The sequence below is a fragment of the Curcuma longa genome, chromosome 14 (assembly GCF_044706935.1).
Source record: "Curcuma longa cultivar G26 ecotype Majalengka, Jawa Barat chromosome 14, ITB_CL_G26_1.1, whole genome shotgun sequence".
Classification (NCBI taxonomy): domain Eukaryota; kingdom Viridiplantae; phylum Streptophyta; class Magnoliopsida; order Zingiberales; family Zingiberaceae; genus Curcuma; species Curcuma longa.
In genome coordinates this window covers 6,492,513-6,509,991 of record NC_133874.1, presented here as the reverse complement: position 1 = coordinate 6,509,991, position 17,479 = coordinate 6,492,513, and the positions used below count along the sequence as shown (strand labels likewise).

The 17,479-nt window shown below is 39.1% G+C and overlaps 4 protein-coding genes across 5 annotated transcripts; 2 read left to right on the top strand and 2 right to left on the bottom strand.

Moving 5' to 3' along the window:
* Nucleotides 1-1,170: 1,170 nt before the first annotated feature.
* On the bottom strand, nucleotides 1,171-2,022 carry LOC141844762 (ethylene-responsive transcription factor ESR1-like). The gene has a single exon (XM_074732757.1). It carries the CDS (start codon nucleotides 2,020-2,022, stop codon nucleotides 1,171-1,173), a length of 852 nt encoding a protein of 283 aa, XP_074588858.1.
* Nucleotides 2,023-2,915: 893 nt separating this feature from the next.
* On the bottom strand, nucleotides 2,916-6,658 carry LOC141845551 (uncharacterized). The gene is made up of 2 exons (XM_074733610.1): nucleotides 5,932-6,658; nucleotides 2,916-3,213 (listed from the first exon to the last, which is right to left on the bottom strand). Exons 1-2 carry the CDS (start codon nucleotides 6,067-6,069, stop codon nucleotides 3,061-3,063), a joined length of 291 nt encoding a protein of 96 aa, XP_074589711.1. The 5' UTR covers nucleotides 6,070-6,658; the 3' UTR covers nucleotides 2,916-3,060.
* A 2,006-nt stretch (nucleotides 6,659-8,664) lies between these two features.
* On the top strand, nucleotides 8,665-10,242 carry LOC141845271 (RAF-like serine/threonine-protein kinase 20). 2 transcript variants are annotated; one of them, XR_012603236.1, is made up of 3 exons: nucleotides 8,665-8,901; nucleotides 9,010-9,487; nucleotides 9,879-10,242. XR_012603236.1 is itself a non-coding variant. In XM_074733335.1 (2 exons), exons 1-2 carry the CDS (start codon nucleotides 8,682-8,684, stop codon nucleotides 9,423-9,425), a joined length of 636 nt encoding a protein of 211 aa, XP_074589436.1. In that variant the 5' UTR covers nucleotides 8,665-8,681; the 3' UTR covers nucleotides 9,426-9,854. The 2 variants fall into 2 exon arrangements, 1 of the variants encoding a protein (XP_074589436.1); XM_074733335.1 differs by lacking the exon at nucleotides 9,879-10,242 and having other exon boundaries at nucleotides 9,010-9,854.
* A 1,662-nt stretch (nucleotides 10,243-11,904) lies between these two features.
* Nucleotides 11,905-16,879, top strand: LOC141845044 (putative protein phosphatase 2C 33). The gene is made up of 5 exons (XM_074733062.1): nucleotides 11,905-12,524; nucleotides 13,128-13,484; nucleotides 13,764-13,881; nucleotides 15,840-16,063; nucleotides 16,194-16,879. Exons 1-5 carry the CDS (start codon nucleotides 12,132-12,134, stop codon nucleotides 16,548-16,550), a joined length of 1,449 nt encoding a protein of 482 aa, XP_074589163.1. The 5' UTR covers nucleotides 11,905-12,131; the 3' UTR covers nucleotides 16,551-16,879.
* The last annotated feature ends 600 nt before the right edge of the window (nucleotides 16,880-17,479 follow it).

The following is a 17,479-nucleotide window of genomic DNA, read 5'->3' as shown; positions in this document are numbered from 1 at the left end:
TATTAGTCGTATGGCGAATGCATTTTTACCATATTTCTTCTATGATTATGTTGATCACTCTTAGACAATGATGTTATTGTACAATCACTGATTTGTAATCACTAACCAGATGAATAAAAATCTACTGATATTATCTGTCTATTACAACACTAGAGAATTAATATACAATCAATTTTTGATAAACTAAAGAGAAATTAAGTTTATGAAGACAGATGCAACCATTGAAAAGTGTGAAAAGATCAATCATCTCTTTTTTATTATGATCAATTATAATTTTTTAATTTATTTTCTCATAAATAATTACAAGGCCGATCATATAAGATCGTTGGAACGACGAATTTTACTAGAAGATTAATCATCAACTACAGATTGCATTAGCCACATGCAAACCAATCAATGCCTTTGGTGTTTAGACATCTAAAGATAGAAATTCAATTTCGACGGATGAATTTCTTGAATTTCTTTTATAAAAAAATTAGGACGACCAAAAACAATTAATTCGAAAGCTGCGTGTTGTTCACAATTTTCTACTAGTACTGCATAAAACTAATTATACTGTACGATGAGCAAGTACCTGGAAAGATAAAATTCCAGACAAACTCTGCCTTAGCTTTAAATAACGTCTGCAAAAACATCAAGCTGTCAAAGCCAAAATATTCTGCACTAATCACCCACTAATACCATGTGAAGAGTTATCATCACCTGCATCAGAATTAATCATTTGGCACTAATTACGTCCCGTGATTGTAATTAAAGTCATGGAAACGCTAAAACCAGCTCTCAGCTACTCTTCTTAATTTCCTCGAACTGTGTGTTCTCTCTCTCCTGTGACAGTAATGAGGTTTGAGCGGTGACATTAGAGATATGGATGTTGGCCTCAGTTCAGTAAAAACCATCTTGGAAAACAGTGCAACTGATGCAACAAATTGACCTTGTGATTTGACAAGAAATTAACCATCTTTCATTTTTGTCAACTCAAACATATTCTGTTCTTCTACCTGCTGCAGCATTAACAGTAACCATGCACACACACATTCAAACTTCACCATGCAATTGCATGCATGTCTAAGAACTTTTAATTATACAGATATCATGCATGGATATCACTGATCCAATATAATCGCCTTGTTCTTCCATCTCTAACGTGCAAGGAAATTGGAAGCGTTTTGATTAAGCTCGGTGCAAGTTGGTGGATGAGAGCTCGAAGAAGTCCGGGTACTGGATGATGTCCTCGAGGAGGCCCGGGGGGATCACGGGGAAGTCGCCGCCGGCGTCGCAGATGGAAGAACTACTGCCGTCCGAGACGGAGTAGTCGAAGGTGGAGATCTTGTCGTCTTGCACCAGATGAATGGGAGCGCGGGGTTTTTCGGTTTGCTTGCTCTGTCGCCGGAAGCCGTTGACGATCTCTTGCAGGAGGCCGGAGCCGGGAGGCTCCGTGTGAAAGAAGTCGCCTTCGCCGTCGACGGCGACGAGGTCGGTAGCTGCGGGCGGTGGTGCTGGAGTGGCGGCAGCGGCCCAACTCGTATTACTGCTCAAGTGGTACGAGGGAGCAGCAGAGGCGGCGATCGAGCCGGAATGGAGGGAGCAGGAAGGGCAAGCGTTGAAATTAGGGATCGAATGGTCGGCGAGATCGCGAAGAAGAAGCGAAGTGTCGGGCCAAGGCCAGTCTGCGGAGTGAAGAATGGCAGCGGAGGCGGCGGAGGGAGGTTGGCCGGCGTCGGGGGAGGAGGAGATAATTATAGGTGGGTAGTAGTGGAAGTTAGTCCGCGCCTTGAGGCCGCGCATGGCGCGCGCCGCAATGTCGTAAGCACAGGCCGCCTGCTCCGCCGTGTCGAAGGTACCCAACCAGCGCCGCTCCTTCGACTGCGGGTCGCGGATCTCCGCCGCGTAGCGCCCCCACGGGCGGCGCCGGACGCCACGGTAACGCGTGCCGCTCTTGCTCCCGGAGCCCCCTCTCCTGCTGCCACTGCTTCCGCTGGCCATCCGCCCATTGGGATGGCTGTCATCGCCATGATCCTCCATGCCGTCGGAGAGCAACCAAGCCAAAAGGCGCACACGACGGTGGCCGGTAACCGGAGGGCGTACGTATATTTATAGAAGCAAATTAATCAATCAATTAATCGGGAGTTGAGGTTTTCGAGTGCTCCACTCATGAAATTAATCATAAATAATTATGGAAATTAATTATTCCGATTTAACGGCTCAATAATATCCCTATCCCACTTCGAAAACCGTAGAATTGGATCGGCAGTTTGAGCAATTAATTAATCTTGTGCGTGTACATGCTTCATCCATCTATCTATCTATCTATATCTATCTATCTATGGAGGCTAAAGAGTGAGCATGCGCTGTGATTGCGTTTCCCAACGAAGGCCGGCCAGTGCTCTCTCTTCTCATCGATTTCCACGTAAAACAGGAGTCGTACTCAATTTATTGTACAAGTCGAAGAGATGCATGCATGCATGCAATTACGCTCGCTTCTGTGGAAGAAGCTGCAATTCTCCCTCGCGTAGGTTTAGGTTTGAGTTGACCTTTCGGCTTAGATCGCAGGTCCTCCTGCGTTATGTCTTGCACTTTGTCTGTATTAATCGGATAGTAAATATGAGATATCTGAATTTAATCTGCAGAGGAGGGAGGGATGGAGATGAAGTGTGGAATGAATGCAGGCCAGCTAAGAGCTGTCACTGTGTCTAGGGAAAGAATGGTCAGGGAGTTACTGCTCGTCTCGGTATCCAACTATCCATGGCTTGCTGGCTTGTAGAGGGAGGGAGTGAAGCACTACTAGTGCATGACTATGATTTGGAATGATTACACTGTCCGCGATCAGAGATTGTTCCCTGCTGGTCGCGCTGCTTCTGTGAACTTGCATTAACTTTGGCTCCTCGTTGTGTCGGGGAGGGTTTGGAAACCAAGGATTTGTCACATGGACTTGCTTCTGCCTGCATGTTTAAATTCTAAATCGACCATTAACTTCGCGTCGATAAGCATCTGTTACAATTTAAAATGTTAAACATTGCAGATTGAAGAAGTGCTTAAGTAGTAGACACAGGGAGGTGTGCGTCAACCAGTTTCCTGCTCGAACTCATCGCCTTCTGAGTCGCCGACGTTGTCCACATCATCATCTTCTGCACCAGCTTCCAGTTCCTCCTTGTTATCGGCGACTTTTTTGCCGATGACCGTCTGGTTTACGTTCCCCTTCCTAATTTCACTCAACTGCAGGGCAGCGAAGATAAATGCAGAGTCAAACAAACAAATTGACAAACCCAGATCAAGCACCCAAATAAAAGTAGACTAAAAATGAGGGAACAGGAATCTACTTATTATGTAGTCTAACCACAGATCTTAAAAATAATGTTTTTTGATGGATATGATCCTTAACTTATCTAGAACCAAGTTCTGAACGATGAGGAAGAAGAAGAAAAAAATGTAACAGTTGGCTCTAAACTCTGAAGTGCAAGAAAAATTCTGCCTTGGTAAGCAAAGGCTTTTCACTGAAATGGATTAAAGATTACCAAGTTAACTGAGAAAAAGGCAGACGTGAAGCTTCCTTTTACTTGAAAAAATTCCATGTGAGATTTATGAGAAAAAGTAAAAGAATTATAAACAGGGTGAAATATAAATGAACAAATTCATCTAATGAACTACAAGAACCTTCATTTGTGGGACTAGTAGATCATCGAGTGCTAAATTGATTAATTCAAAGATTACTTTCTCCAGAAGAAGTGTGGCTAGAAAGATAGGAGCAGAAAGTAATGAATAATCTGAACAATAAGACAGAAAGATTTAATCTAGACAAAATTCTTCCACAATAATGGGAACATAGGAAGCACCATCCCAGACCCTAGCATGGTGAAGGTAAGCTATGCTGGTCTTGCCAATATTATGGCTATCTTTTATTGCACAACAATGAAAGTATGTCACTGCTAGAACTATTTGAGCCAAAAAAGTATATTCTACTATCACTGATGTTACACTTGGTATGTTAAGTCATTTTGTCATCTTAATCATAGTTTGCGGACCAGTTGATTCCAATCTAGATTATTAATTCTAATTTGGGTAAACAATCAACTCTATTGGTCAATAGATGATCCAGTTTGACTGTGAAATTGGAAACCCCAACTTGGTCCATCAGAAGACAAAAAGAAAAGATCACAAATATCTCGGTCAAAGATTTGGCTAGAAATCAGACAAAATTGATTGGATTCTATTAGTTCCTTGAAAAAGTTTTCCATTTCTTCTTGGCTTTTCATTGGGATGGAATTTCATGTTTATTTTATTGTGATTTCTCTTTCCTTTATAGCAACAAGCAAATGGACTATTATGACACAAATGAATCTTTAGTCTCCAAACAAGATAACAGTCAGCATCTTCAATCTCAAACAAGATGACTTCTCTATTTAGGACTTCATTGACTTAAGCAGAGCAAAATGAAACTGACTATAATCCAATTACCATTGTCATCATCAATCTTAAATTCTAGCAGTAAATTTCTTCATGGTGAAAGTTGTCTTAGGACTAGATGACTCTTTATATGAGCACCTAAGTACTTTTTGTCCCATAGTCACTTCACTTGCATGTGGCTAGATGTGACTCTTAGTTACCTGAGCTCGAACACCTAAGCACATGCTGATCGCAGTCACTTCACTTGCAAATGGTTAGTGTATAAGGTGTTCCAGGCTTACTTTATGCATAAAAATCTGATTATTAATGTTTTTATCTAATATCGATTATGTTGGGTTTGCCATCAATAGAAGCTCTACTTAAAGATTCTATATATAAGAATGATATTGGGCAATAGCTACTATATGATATGGGCATGTTTAAAAAGGCGATCAATAAATTCTATAGTTAGATGAAGTGAATTGATTAGAGTGGATGGCAGAAGGAAATTGGGGGGCAAAGTAAATTCTAGTTGATGGAACAAAAATTGATCTAATTTATTTGAATATTAATATTATATTACCTTGTATCGAACTCGAGAAGGAATAAAGTAAGAACAAATATAGCATCATGATAAATCTACCCAAATGGCACATAGGTTACCTTCTGATAAAATCACCTTAAACAATATTACATCAATCTGTAGACAAACTTTAATATCTCATCCTCATAATCCTAATTTAAACACATTTTTCTGGATGCCTACCCTTGATATAAGTTATTCGTTTTAATCTAATGGTTTGCAATTAGTAAACAAAACAACAGAAAGACACATCAACCTCCTTAATTATTAAAACAAAAAACCAAACTCTTGTTTTTAAGATATTTTTTCCATCTAATTTGTCTTACAAAAAATAATCTAAAAGGAGTTGTATCCATCGTCGAGGCAATGTATATTACATTTGTCTAATTTGATTTCATACTTGACCACACTAATAGAAGATATCTCTAAGAAGAATTTCCTGATTTCATCAATTTGGATAAGTGGAAAAGAACAATAATGATATTTATGCATCTAGGATACTAAATAAACAAACTTTATCACACAGTAGTCATAGATAGGCCTTAGTAAAACTACCTCCTTTTCCCACCATTAGGACGACATAGGGCGCAATACGGGCAATTCTAGATACCATTGGTTGATGATAATATTGATGTTTGTATATTAAAAGGATAAACCACTGCAAAAGCTACTAATATCCCGAAGACCTTTGTGGTTTGTGTAAAGAAACAGATACCTATTTTCTGATGTTCCATAAAAAAAAAAAACTCTAAGAAATCAAAGGCTTTGATCCTCAAAGTGATCAGTGTACCATTCCGAATGACAAGCATTCACATTAGAGGATCAAAATTAGCCATTATCATCAGGTGAGAATAATGCTATCAGAATATTTGGTCAATAAAAACTCGAAATCAGAAACCCTAGATTCGAGAACGAAGATAAAGGAAGAAGGATATGATGCGAGGAAGCATAAAAATAGGAAAGATTGCCTTTTCTTCGTGCTCGGCTTCCAAGACGGTGAGAGATTCGTCATCGTTGTGGGCGTGTGCAGCGACGGGGAGCAGGGTGGAAGTGGGGATGAGTGGAGGAGACGTCATCTGCCGCATGAACGCCGGGAACTGAAGCATCCTTCACTCGAGATGTTGGCCACCACACCAGTGAGATGCGATGCGATGCGATGAGCGAGGCAGGGACGAGGAGGATACCCACCGACAAACTATTCCGGAAGTGGTGCTTCGTGCAGTGGAAGCCGCCGCCGCCTTATTTCAATAATGCATAGAAGAAAGGGCGCCCCGAATTATCAAAAATTAACAAAGGGCACCCCCAAATTATCAATTTTTCTCAAATCGCCTCCATCAGGCGCCGCCGTCTTATCATCGACACCCGCGGTGGCCCTCCGTACCCTTGTTGCAGCAGGTTCGCCTCTTCGCCGGCCCCAACTTCTGGCTCAGGTTCCGGCTATTCGTCGCATCGATCTGCATCGGTTGCCTCGGCATCTGCAGCAGCAACATCTTCAACACTTGCGGCGAAGCCGCGCCCACGAACAGGGCCAGGAAGCGAAACGATTGGCGGAGAGGATATAGACGCAGAGTAGGAAGGCGGCCCAGGCGGCAGCGAGGTGAACCCAGAAGGAGGACTCGGCGATCCTCACGAGCCGCCGGCAGGAGGGCGGATTTGACGGAGTCGGCGAGGAGATCGAAGTGAGACTGCTACCGCGCCACTCCCGCACCTCCGTCGACTCCCACCCAGCAACTCTTCCAGCCGCTTCTCCGGCTCTCAGGCGCCGATGATTAGGAGGGCGCGCTTAAGGGCAATTTGGGAAAATCGCTAATTTACGGAGCCCTCTTCGTAAAAATGAGCTTAGATAATTTTGACTGGTTTTTTATTTCTATGGTGGTTATTTAATTGGTAAGTGAGATGTAAAAACAAATCATGTAAAAAATATATCAAAAATTTAAAAAGGTCCTTTATTTTTATTCACTAAAAAAATACATCACTTAAAAAAATAAAAATAAAATAATTTTTATTTGTTAAAATTAATTTAATGTATCAAAATTATTCAAATATTATTAGTGCAATTTGATGAAGACTTTAATTATTGCATATTAAAACAATTTGGATCAAATATTATAATAAAATTGAATTAGGATATTTTTAAAATACGGATCACTTTTTTAATAATATATTTTTTAATGACCATGAAAATAAAAAAATTACTCTTTTAATTTTTGTCCTTAGATAATATTTTCATAATAGAAGAAAATTATTCTAATAGAGTGAGTGAGAAGACTCAACTTATTATTCCCACAAACCTTAAGATTAAATTTAGCTTTGACTTTTCTTCTGTAAAAGGATGAAATCCGTCATTTCAGTCTTACGATGGAGAAGGATATTACTCAGCTTCATCAAGATTCGAACTCTTGTCCTCTTTTATAAATTTATTTCATCGTAATCAACTCACATATATTCTAGAGGTTAGTCTTGACATTCGGGTTGTGATTCAGGGATCCGCAGATTTTCTTTCAAATGGGAACTCAATGGGATAAGAAGGTGAGTAGTGGTCTCCTCCCTGATTAACATAGTTAAGACCTTCTTAGTTAGGTAGCATGGTTTCCACGTCGAATGTCTTTTAATTTGATTGACGAGAACCTATCTTATGAGTAAATTATAATTTAGACTTAGCCTGTTTGACAACATGATTGAAGAGCTCGGCAATATGGAAGAAAAGCTTGACAACATGAAAGAGAGCAGCAACGTGTAGAAAGGACTCAGATCGGAACAAGCAGAACTGTAAGTTGTAACCAGATAACTTTTTACTCAATCACCACTTTACAAGAATCCATTGGTTTTTCCTGCGACCAAGGACCAACTTGATCACTAGTCAGTGCCTAGTAATTTCCCACTTTCTCGTCATCTCTTTAGCAGAAGACAGAGACGAACGATACGCATCAAGCGGTCCATATCCGCTTCCCATTGATCGATAAAGTATACGCAGAGTTTCAAATAGGACTTCCAGCCATTTTATGCAGGCAGATCAGACACAACACGTGGAGTAGGGTCGAGCAGGAGAAAGCAAACGCCACTCTCATGTTGCCTTCCGCGCAGCGCAGTGGGTGGCTTTGGACGGATGCTAAAGATTGTTATTCCCAGTACGTCGGCGATAGGAGGATAAGGAGATAGATAAAGGATATCCATACGCTTTCCACCTTAATGAAACCACAGGGCTGCGGAAAATTATGAAGAAGAGGAAATGCTCAAATTTTTCAGAAGGGCATGAATTTCGTAGTCAGGATCGATCAAAGCTAGCGGACACTGCCCTGTTTTGTTGGATGCGAACTAGAAGAGATGACGCTGAAGGCAGTCTCTTTCGCGGAGGGAGGAGAAGTGGGGAGAGATTCCCAGTTCGGAGAGGGAAGAAGAGCTTTCTGGCGTCTGACTTTCAATGTAATATACTGAGAGAGTTTGGAATATACTCCCTGTTCAAAGTCTCTATTCATTGGCTATGTCAGGGAAACATTTTTAAAATATAAACATTTTTAAAATTAAAAGAAAAAAAAATAAGATGAGGTGGTTTTTGATATTATAAAAAAATTGATGTGCACTGTTTATTTTTACCTAATGTTTTATGAAATACGATTGATGGCGTGTCGTGCTACGCCTTCCCGTTCCGCTATAAATAGTGGCCATAGGATCCCCAATTCCAGTCTTGAAGGAAGCAGCCTGCTCTCCTTCAAGGGCGATGGTGGGCGCTACCTCCTCCTTGTCTTCTTCTTCCTCCTCTTGCATCTCTTCTGGCTCCTTCGACGACGCATCCAAGCCCTCCTCCGCTGTCTCCGCCACCGTCAAGTTCCTCTGCAGCTATGGCGGCAAGATCCTCCCCCGTTACCCCGACGGCAAGCTCCGTTACGTCGGCGGCGACACTCGTCTGCTCTCTGTACGACGATCTCTCCCCTTCTCAGGTGATTCCTCGTTCTCTCTTTCTGTTTCTTTTTTTTTTCAGCTATGAGATTAGGTTTCGTCCAAGCTGTGAGATCGGTGGGTGGGTGTTGATTTGGTTTGGTGAACAGAGCTGCAGGAGAAGTTAAGGGAGATGTGTGGGTGGGGTGGCCCGGTGAGCGTCCGGTGCCAACTTCCGACTTTGGATCTCGACGCCCTCGTCTCGGTTAAGTCCGACGAGGATCTCACCAACGTGGTGGCGGAGTACGATGTCGCAGGCCGCGAGAAGGTCCGTACCTTCCTTTTCCCTGCCACTGCGGCCAAGCCTGGCAGCAAGAGTAGCAGCGGCCAGGCAGGGATCCTTACCCGTCCGATCTTTGCTGCCCTGCCCTTCCTACGCCAGATCGCCTCCCCGGCGAGGCACACTGGCCCGGTGGAGAAGGCAAGCGCCGCCCGGGATGTCCGCTACCACGGGCACCACCACCTCCATGGCCATCCTGTGGCTGCCCGGCCGTGCAACTACCTGGTGCATCACGGCAACCACTGACCGTAATAATACCATCACCGGCACCGCTGCCATGGCTGGAGTTGGTTGTGAACGAAGCTGAGGTAAATCAATGGACCAAACAAAACAGATTTGCTTGTGGACCGAGGACCATCGATCGATGTAGCAATCTCGTATGCTTTCAATACAACACAAATAAAATTTTAAAAACACACAGAAACCCACTAAAAACCAAACTTCTCTGATCAATTAACTTCGCCTGTTGGCCCCTTTGTGTTCCTGTCCCTGATCCGCTCATTCTTTGTTCGTTCATGTGTTAGGGTTCCGTCTCCGTGTCAGCCCCTTTCCGTTACTTCCCATTGCTTTTCGGTTGCGCCGTTACCTCCGTTTTTGACGTCGTTAGTTCTTACTAGGATTGAGTATTTGCCTTTTTGAATTTATTTATGTCGTGTTCATTAATTTAGGACTGATTCTCCCTTTGATTTGTTTTTGCAGGTTGCTTCATTTGTTTGCGAGGGCATCTTCGTTCTTTCCGGGATTTTGACGCCGGACTGGAACATTATACAATATAGAGGGACAAATTTTGGCGTCCGACTCAAAAAGAATTTTATTTTATTTTTAAAGTGTGGTGCCGTAAAATTACTATAAGATTTTTATTAAAACTGTAAAAAACAAAGAAAAAAAAAGAAAAGAGTAAGAATGACTAAAGAGATATCGTTTAATTTTATTTTTTTGAAAAAATTATGGTGAATTTATTTAAATTTAAAATTATATTATTTTTGTTGTATGTATATGGATTTACTTTTTGTAAATATCAATTATTTCATTTGTTATATTAAATACGGTAATATTTATGTATTTCTGGGACTTTAAGAAATATCACAATATAAGTATTATTGTATTTCAAATTTTAAGATATAAGTTATTATAAAAAATATTACAAAATAGTTAATAAATAAGTTATGTTTGGTCCTTGAAAGTTTTTTTTTGTTTTGTTTTAAAATTTTGAGTGTTGGAAAAAAGAGTTTGAAAATTGAAAAGTTTGATTCTAGAAAATTTATTATTTTTCAAAAATAAATAAAATATTTGCTGTTGATTTTTTTAAAATATTAAAAAAAGAAATAGAACAAAAATTAAAATCAGAAAACAAAAAAAAACCGTAATTTTGAAAACTATTTTGGAATCTATATGATAAACGGTGGGCCCAGTTTGGCCTGTCATCTGGACTAAAAAAGTTGGGGGGTCGGTTTGCTTTCATTTGTTTTTCGTTGTACTTTCTGCGTTTTCAAATTTTCATATTCAGGAAAGTTCTACAGCAAGACCTAAAAAAAAGAGTCATTTTATTTTATTTTTTAATGCAAAAAAGGGAAATCTCATCGTAATTGTTTCACTTTGCCCTAATTATTATTTCTCTCTTTTTTTGTTATAGTTTAATTATTAAAATCGATTACATTTTACACTTTTCTACCTCATATTTTATGACCTTTATTAAATTTATCATGTATTTTTTTCTTTTTAAAAAAACTAGTCTATCATTTACGGTTGTTTAATCATCCGTTTACCACCCATGTAATTTGCTACTACTGAGACCTAATTATCCAATTAATTGGTTTGAAATGTTAAAGAATGTTAGATAAGTATGGTGTGTAAATGAATTGAATGTTTATGAATAAGTTTGAGAATTTATTTATATTATTTAATATATATATATAATTAATTAAATTAAATGATAAATTTAAATATATATATTTTTAATTCGTTAATGTTCGTGAATAATATTGATGAACGACATCTTCACTTTAGGTTGCTTGGTGAGCTAATAGGGATCTAACTATTGGGGACTGGGCGATGGCAGAGAAGCTCTTCGATAAGAAAAGCCAAGATCAACTTCCTGATAAATTGCTCCGGTTCCTTTCTAGCTAAGGAGGAATTGAGGTAGAATAGTCACAGTGTTACAACAGTCTGAATGGAGAACAAGGATAAATAAAGAGAGATTGGGATGAAGTTCAGGTAACAAATAAAATTGCATTGAAATCCATGATATTAAGCTATGAATTATAACAAATTTTGCCTATCATATTATTCAAAGGAAGATGTGAGAATGTTGTGAATTAGCACGCACACGAGTCACCTAGGCTCAAACTCGAGTTACGTCGAATTTAAGATCATTCGAGACCATGCCCAACATAAGTCCATATCAAACTAGACACGAAGAGCAAAATCTCAATTCAATTGAAATAATCAGTCAAATTGATTTATTATAAAAATTAATTTTTTATAAAAAATATCAATTATTTTAATTTATTTAAAATTTAATTAAAATAATTAAATCAAATAAATCAAATTGTCAAATTGTCCCCGAGATAATGGTAGTAAGACATCCGATAATTATTTTATATTTAAAATCGGTTAAATTTTAATACTTATATACGGTCTGGGTACTGCCCGTCTGCCCCATTGTGCCCGTCGATAGCAATAGGTCAGACTTGCCGATTGCAGCACTACTAGGTCAGGGGGGGAGACCAAAATCCGGCAAAAAAAAAAACAAAGCCTGGCCTTTCCTTGCGGTTCAACGCCTCTCCTCCTCGCATGATTTCCACGCCTTTTTGCGTGCGCTCGACTGGATTCGCTCCCTCCTCCTTCGATCCATTGAAATTCCTCCCCCCTTGCGATTGGGAGGAGGAGGATTTGATTCTCTCTGCGCTCTGTTTATTGCGATTCTTCTCGCTTCGAATGGATTAAGCCTCGATGATTGTGATCCACTCGAGGAAGGATTCGCTCGGGAGTGAGCAAAGCGGCGGATCGGGGGAAGCCTCCGCGGATCCATCGGCGAGGGCCGAGGGCGGTGGGTTCGGCTGCGCGGCTGGCCTGGAGTGCTTGCTGGGCGTCGTCAGGGCGCTCCGGTTGGCCTCCTTCCAGGCGTCGGATGAGCGGAGCAGCGCCTCCTCCGGCGTTTCTTCGTCGCCGGGAAAGAAGCCCCTGAAGGGGGCCAGGAGGAGGAAGCGGGGTTCCTCCAGGTGGGAGCAGCAGCTCCATGGGATCTCTGGGAGGATGTTCTTGAATGGGGCCAGTGAGGTCGCTTCGCTTTTCACCCAGCAAGGGAGGAAGGGAATCAATCAGGATGCCATGATCGTTTGGGAGGTTCGAATGCTCAAGAATTCTCCACCATGCTTGATGCTTGTTTGCAACATTTTCAGATTATCGATATACCCTCCATAAGTAGACGCTTCTTTTTTTACTTCTATAATGTTTCAATAGCTTGGCATTCAATTTGCAATACTCAATATGCTTCTTTAATTGCCATCGATAGTCACCTCTGGTACTGGAATTCTTCTACACTTTTAGTATCCGTGTCGGTCACCTACTCTTGGATTCCATCATAGATGTTCAAATTGGATGCTATGGGACAAATTTCAGAAGTTCAATAAGATACAAAAAGATGGATCTCATGTTGTTTGTCTTTCTTCACATGATTTCTCTGAGCTTGCACTTTGTAAATAAATCCATACATCCTCTAAGTCAGTGGTTATGACCGATTGCTTACACTAAATTTCTCTCTTTCTCTCTTTTTGAGTTGGAAATCCTTTGCAATTTCCCCTCAGCCTTTCTAATTTTCTTATTTGTGCATATTTCTCATTTGAATTTTTTTTTTCACTCTTATAACTGACAATTTGTAATTGATATATTTTCGCTATACAGTCAATTACATGAATTACTAACTAGAACTTTGTCTACCATCTTCAGAATTTTGGGTCAATGAATGACACCATACTTTGTGGAGTATTTGATGGTCACGGGCCATATGGCCATATGGTGGCTAAGAGAGTAAGAGATATACTCCCTTTAAAGCTGACTTCCAGTTTGGAAGGATCTATAAATAATTCTGGAAACATCAATCCAGAGGCAAGTTCAACTTTATCCCTCCACGAGGAGCTCAAGGATTCTATAGATTTTGAAAATAATGGAGAGTGCTCCCAGATGCTGAAGAGACTTGAAATTCCATTGCTAAAGTCTTTTAAGATTGTGGATAGAGAACTGAGACAGTACAACGATATTGATTGCTCCTACAGTGGGACAACTGCAGTTACTTTGATTAAACAGGTTTAGCTTAACCCTTTAGCATCTTACAATTTTAATTGTCTTTTGAAACAAATTTTTAAAATGAATTTATTACTCTCCTATCAATAAAGGGTCTGGTTGATATACAGGATTATCACTAAAAAAAGAATATTTTTATGTTAGTTGCTAAAGAGCAACTTTGCCAGACTGCCATGACACGTCCTCAATTTTATGAAACAAAAGCCTAATTACAGTTATTTTGAGAAACCATGATAAATAACTTACTGGATTGGCTGATATAATTTGTTGTCTTGTTTGCAGGGTGATGAACTTGTTATTGGAAATGTTGGAGACTCGAGAGCGGTGCTTGGAACTCGGGATCAAAATAACTCATTGATTGCTGTTCAATTGACTGTGGACCTTAAACCAAATCTTCCAGGTACCTTTTTCCTAAATGAATTTAGATAAATATAAAATGTAATTTTGTTTCTGAATGTCATGATAGACACATACTTAATGTATAGTAATTGTATTTTACCATTTGCATACGCAAACACATGAATTTAATTTACACAGTCTTAAATGTGCAAACAGTTGGCAAATATACCTGACCTTTCTTCATGGTGGCATGAAGTAGCAGTTGATGTTTTGATTTTCATGAAATTCATACTAAGATGCTACCTCCTCCTTAATTTCTAGTTTCCAGGTTTGCTTAGTTTTTTGACAGATCATTTGCTTGCCCTTGCCTTCTATTCTTTTCTATCTCCTTTACATAGAAAGCATATGCATGAAGGCCAACTATAGATCCTGCTAAATGGAACAAAATAATTGTTTGCTTGTAGTTCCCACTAACTTATAATTTGAATTTTCTATATATATTATGTTGTTCAGAACCAAACGATTCCATTTGTATGATTTCCTTGAAGGTATAATTAATACTGGTAGCATTCTGCCGAGACTTCTTGATAGTTGCCTAGATGCCCCCTATTAATATCATTGTGCACACTTATTTTGGGTGTAGATGTTGTGTGAACAACAAAACTTCTCAGGGCATCTACATTGTTATGTAAAACAATTGTTGTTCGTTTCTGTCCTTGGCATAATTTTAGCTTTCAAACTTAGTATGGAGGACTTATATGATGAAAGATAGGTTATAGAGAAGAACTAATGGGTCCATGTTCTTTATTTCCTCAAAAGTATTTATATGACGTCTTTAAGTGTGACATCATGTTCAAAAGGGTTGCATGTGTTGTTGGAGCCTCCATTGTGCCTCACATGCCTCTACTTAGGGAGAATTCTAGATTATGAAAATTTTAGTCTTGATGTGAAGGTAAAACCTTAAGTAGGAGAGATTGTGGTATCTTAATCTTACACAATTAGTTGTGGGCTGCGTTAGGGACTTCATAACTTTAGATTAGTGAGTTACATTAACTCTAACTAAAGTATTTTGGCCGGCTGGTTTAGCCCAAGTTTATGGATCAATTCTCTCATCTAGCGTCTGCATGTTTCACCACCAAAAGGTAGTAGTGAAATCTGGCAAGGTCTTGGAAAGTTTGTAATAAGCAAAATTGGTAGAGGCTGGAAAACCAACAGCGATGTTCAAAGCTGAATTGGCACAATGAACAGTTTGAGATTATATCAAGTTTGATTTTAGGATACAAACAGAAGAATATTGTCTTTTTTTCTGTTTCAATTTATTTGTCGTTGCTCATATCAAACATTTTATTGAAGTAGCAGGTTGTTTGCATAGACGCCAAGTTCTAACTGATAAAGGAAGTTCTTCAATGTGAACAGAACACCAGCAATAGGAGAATAATCTATATAAAGTTAAAGATTACAGAATATTCAGTTTGCATTTCAATTTCAAGTGATTATAAGGATTTCTATGAAGGTCTAACCATCTAGCCTTATGGCAACATCCCATGTGTCTGAATTACTGGGCGGTCTACCACATGGATCTTATTTCATTTCATGATTGAATGTCTAAGCCGTATAATGATCCTAAAATCACTAAAAAAGTTAAAGAAACAGGTCAAATGTGGTATCTAGCTTTGTCTAAATGCATGTTCCCTGATTGTGGATTTGTTCATAATGTTAAAATATCTGAGCTTTGTGATTATTTTCTAATTGATATGAGCTCACCAATTCTTTAAAATCAAGGGAACCTGCTTATAAACTAGCTTTCATGTAATTTGTGACAGACCAGAAAATGCAATATGTTATAGTACTTTCCAAATGTAGTATTTACTTTCTTTGTTTTCTTCTTTTTGCTAATTTCATGCTTCTGCTAATTTCCTTTGCATTTTTTTCCTTCATATAATCAGGTTGTTAAGGTCAATTTTCTAAACGAAACATTTAATTACTCTTCAAATATAATATCATGTGTTTCTTTGACAGGTGAGGCAGAAAGAATAAGAAAGTGCAGGGGCAGAGTTTTTGCTTTAAGGGAGGAGCCCGAAGTGGCTCGAGTTTGGCTACCGGACAAGGACATGCCAGGCTTGGCAATGGCCCGAGCGCTGGGGGATTTTATTCTAAAGGATTATGGTTTGAGTTCTGTTCCAGAGATATCATACAGGCACATCACAGAAAGGGATGAGTTCGTTGTCTTGGCTACTGACGGGGTGAGTGAGCATGGATCTGTTAATTACCTGATTCTTATTCTCATTTCAGACAGTATCTTTCCTTTTAGCTTTAACGAGTTAGATGTTTGTTTTGCCACTTTTACGTACCTGAGCCTGGCTGTTCTTGCAGGTGTGGGATGTTCTGTCGAACCAACAAGTGGTAGACATTGTAGCATCAGCTCCAGATAGGTCATCTGCAGCTCATTTACTTGTCGAGTCAGCTGTGAAGGCCTGGAAAGTTAAATACCCTACTTCTAGAATCGATGACTGCGCCGTAGTATGCCTCTTCCTTGATGTAAATCCACCTTCAACTTCCGACAACCCCACGCCAAACGGAGTTGAAGAATCCCTCATTTCCACCAGACCTGACTGCGATGAGAAACAGCATTCAAGTCCAATTCACACAGACGCAAACTGTCTGCATCTGCCGATTGAAGAGCCAGAGTTCATTAGCTCTGAGAACCAAGAATTGTCTTCCAACGAATAACATGACCTCAATGCAAACTGATGATTGTTCTGGTCATTGAAGTGATCTTTGCATGGATGCATTGTATCCTTTTTGCAGTTTTATTGCGAGGATAAGCTTCCATCAAGTGTTCAGACTCTCATCCTATCCAGTGTTTCACCTAGAAGATAGGCACCGGCTTTATTAGCATGACCGGATGTTCTCTGTCATAGTGTCATTTGCTTGTTCTAAGCGTGGTTGATTTCCATATTTTACCTTTTCTAGGGATCCAATTTGATCGTGTTATAGTTTTTGTTCCTCTGTTAAACTATCATTTATAGCTATTCTATATTTGCATATTTTTATCTGTATTCTTTCACGACCTGCGTCAGATCTGGTTTTTCTGCTGTCTTTTTTGTTATGGCGAGATCTATATTTATAGTTTTGTTCTTCAATTCGTTATTAAAATTGAATCTAATTAATCAAAATTTAAAAAAATCAAATTGATAAAATTTTCAAATAACATCTAAGAAATTGAATTGATAAAATATTAATTAATGTGACCATCTGATATGTATGATTATGAGTAGTCATTACACAAAAAAAATATTATTGTAGTAAAAAATAAAATTTATCATCCTAACGATCTCACATGATCGATCCATTATCATTTATGAAAAGATAAATAAAAAATTATAATTAATCACTAGTTCATCATCATCTTATGTATAAATAAAAAAATTATAATTAATCACTGATTCTGTAAGAAGAGTTAAATCAAAAAATTATAATTAATCACTGAAAAAATTATATCTCAAATTAGTCAAAATTCTACAAAGGATGTTACACACCTTATACAGATGGAAAATAAGTGAACTAATTAAGCTACTTTAATGGCAGCTTTAGTGGAGCAAACTAGTTCACTAAGAAGGCTAATTAAAGAACAAACTGTGTTATCGTTTTGCACTCCC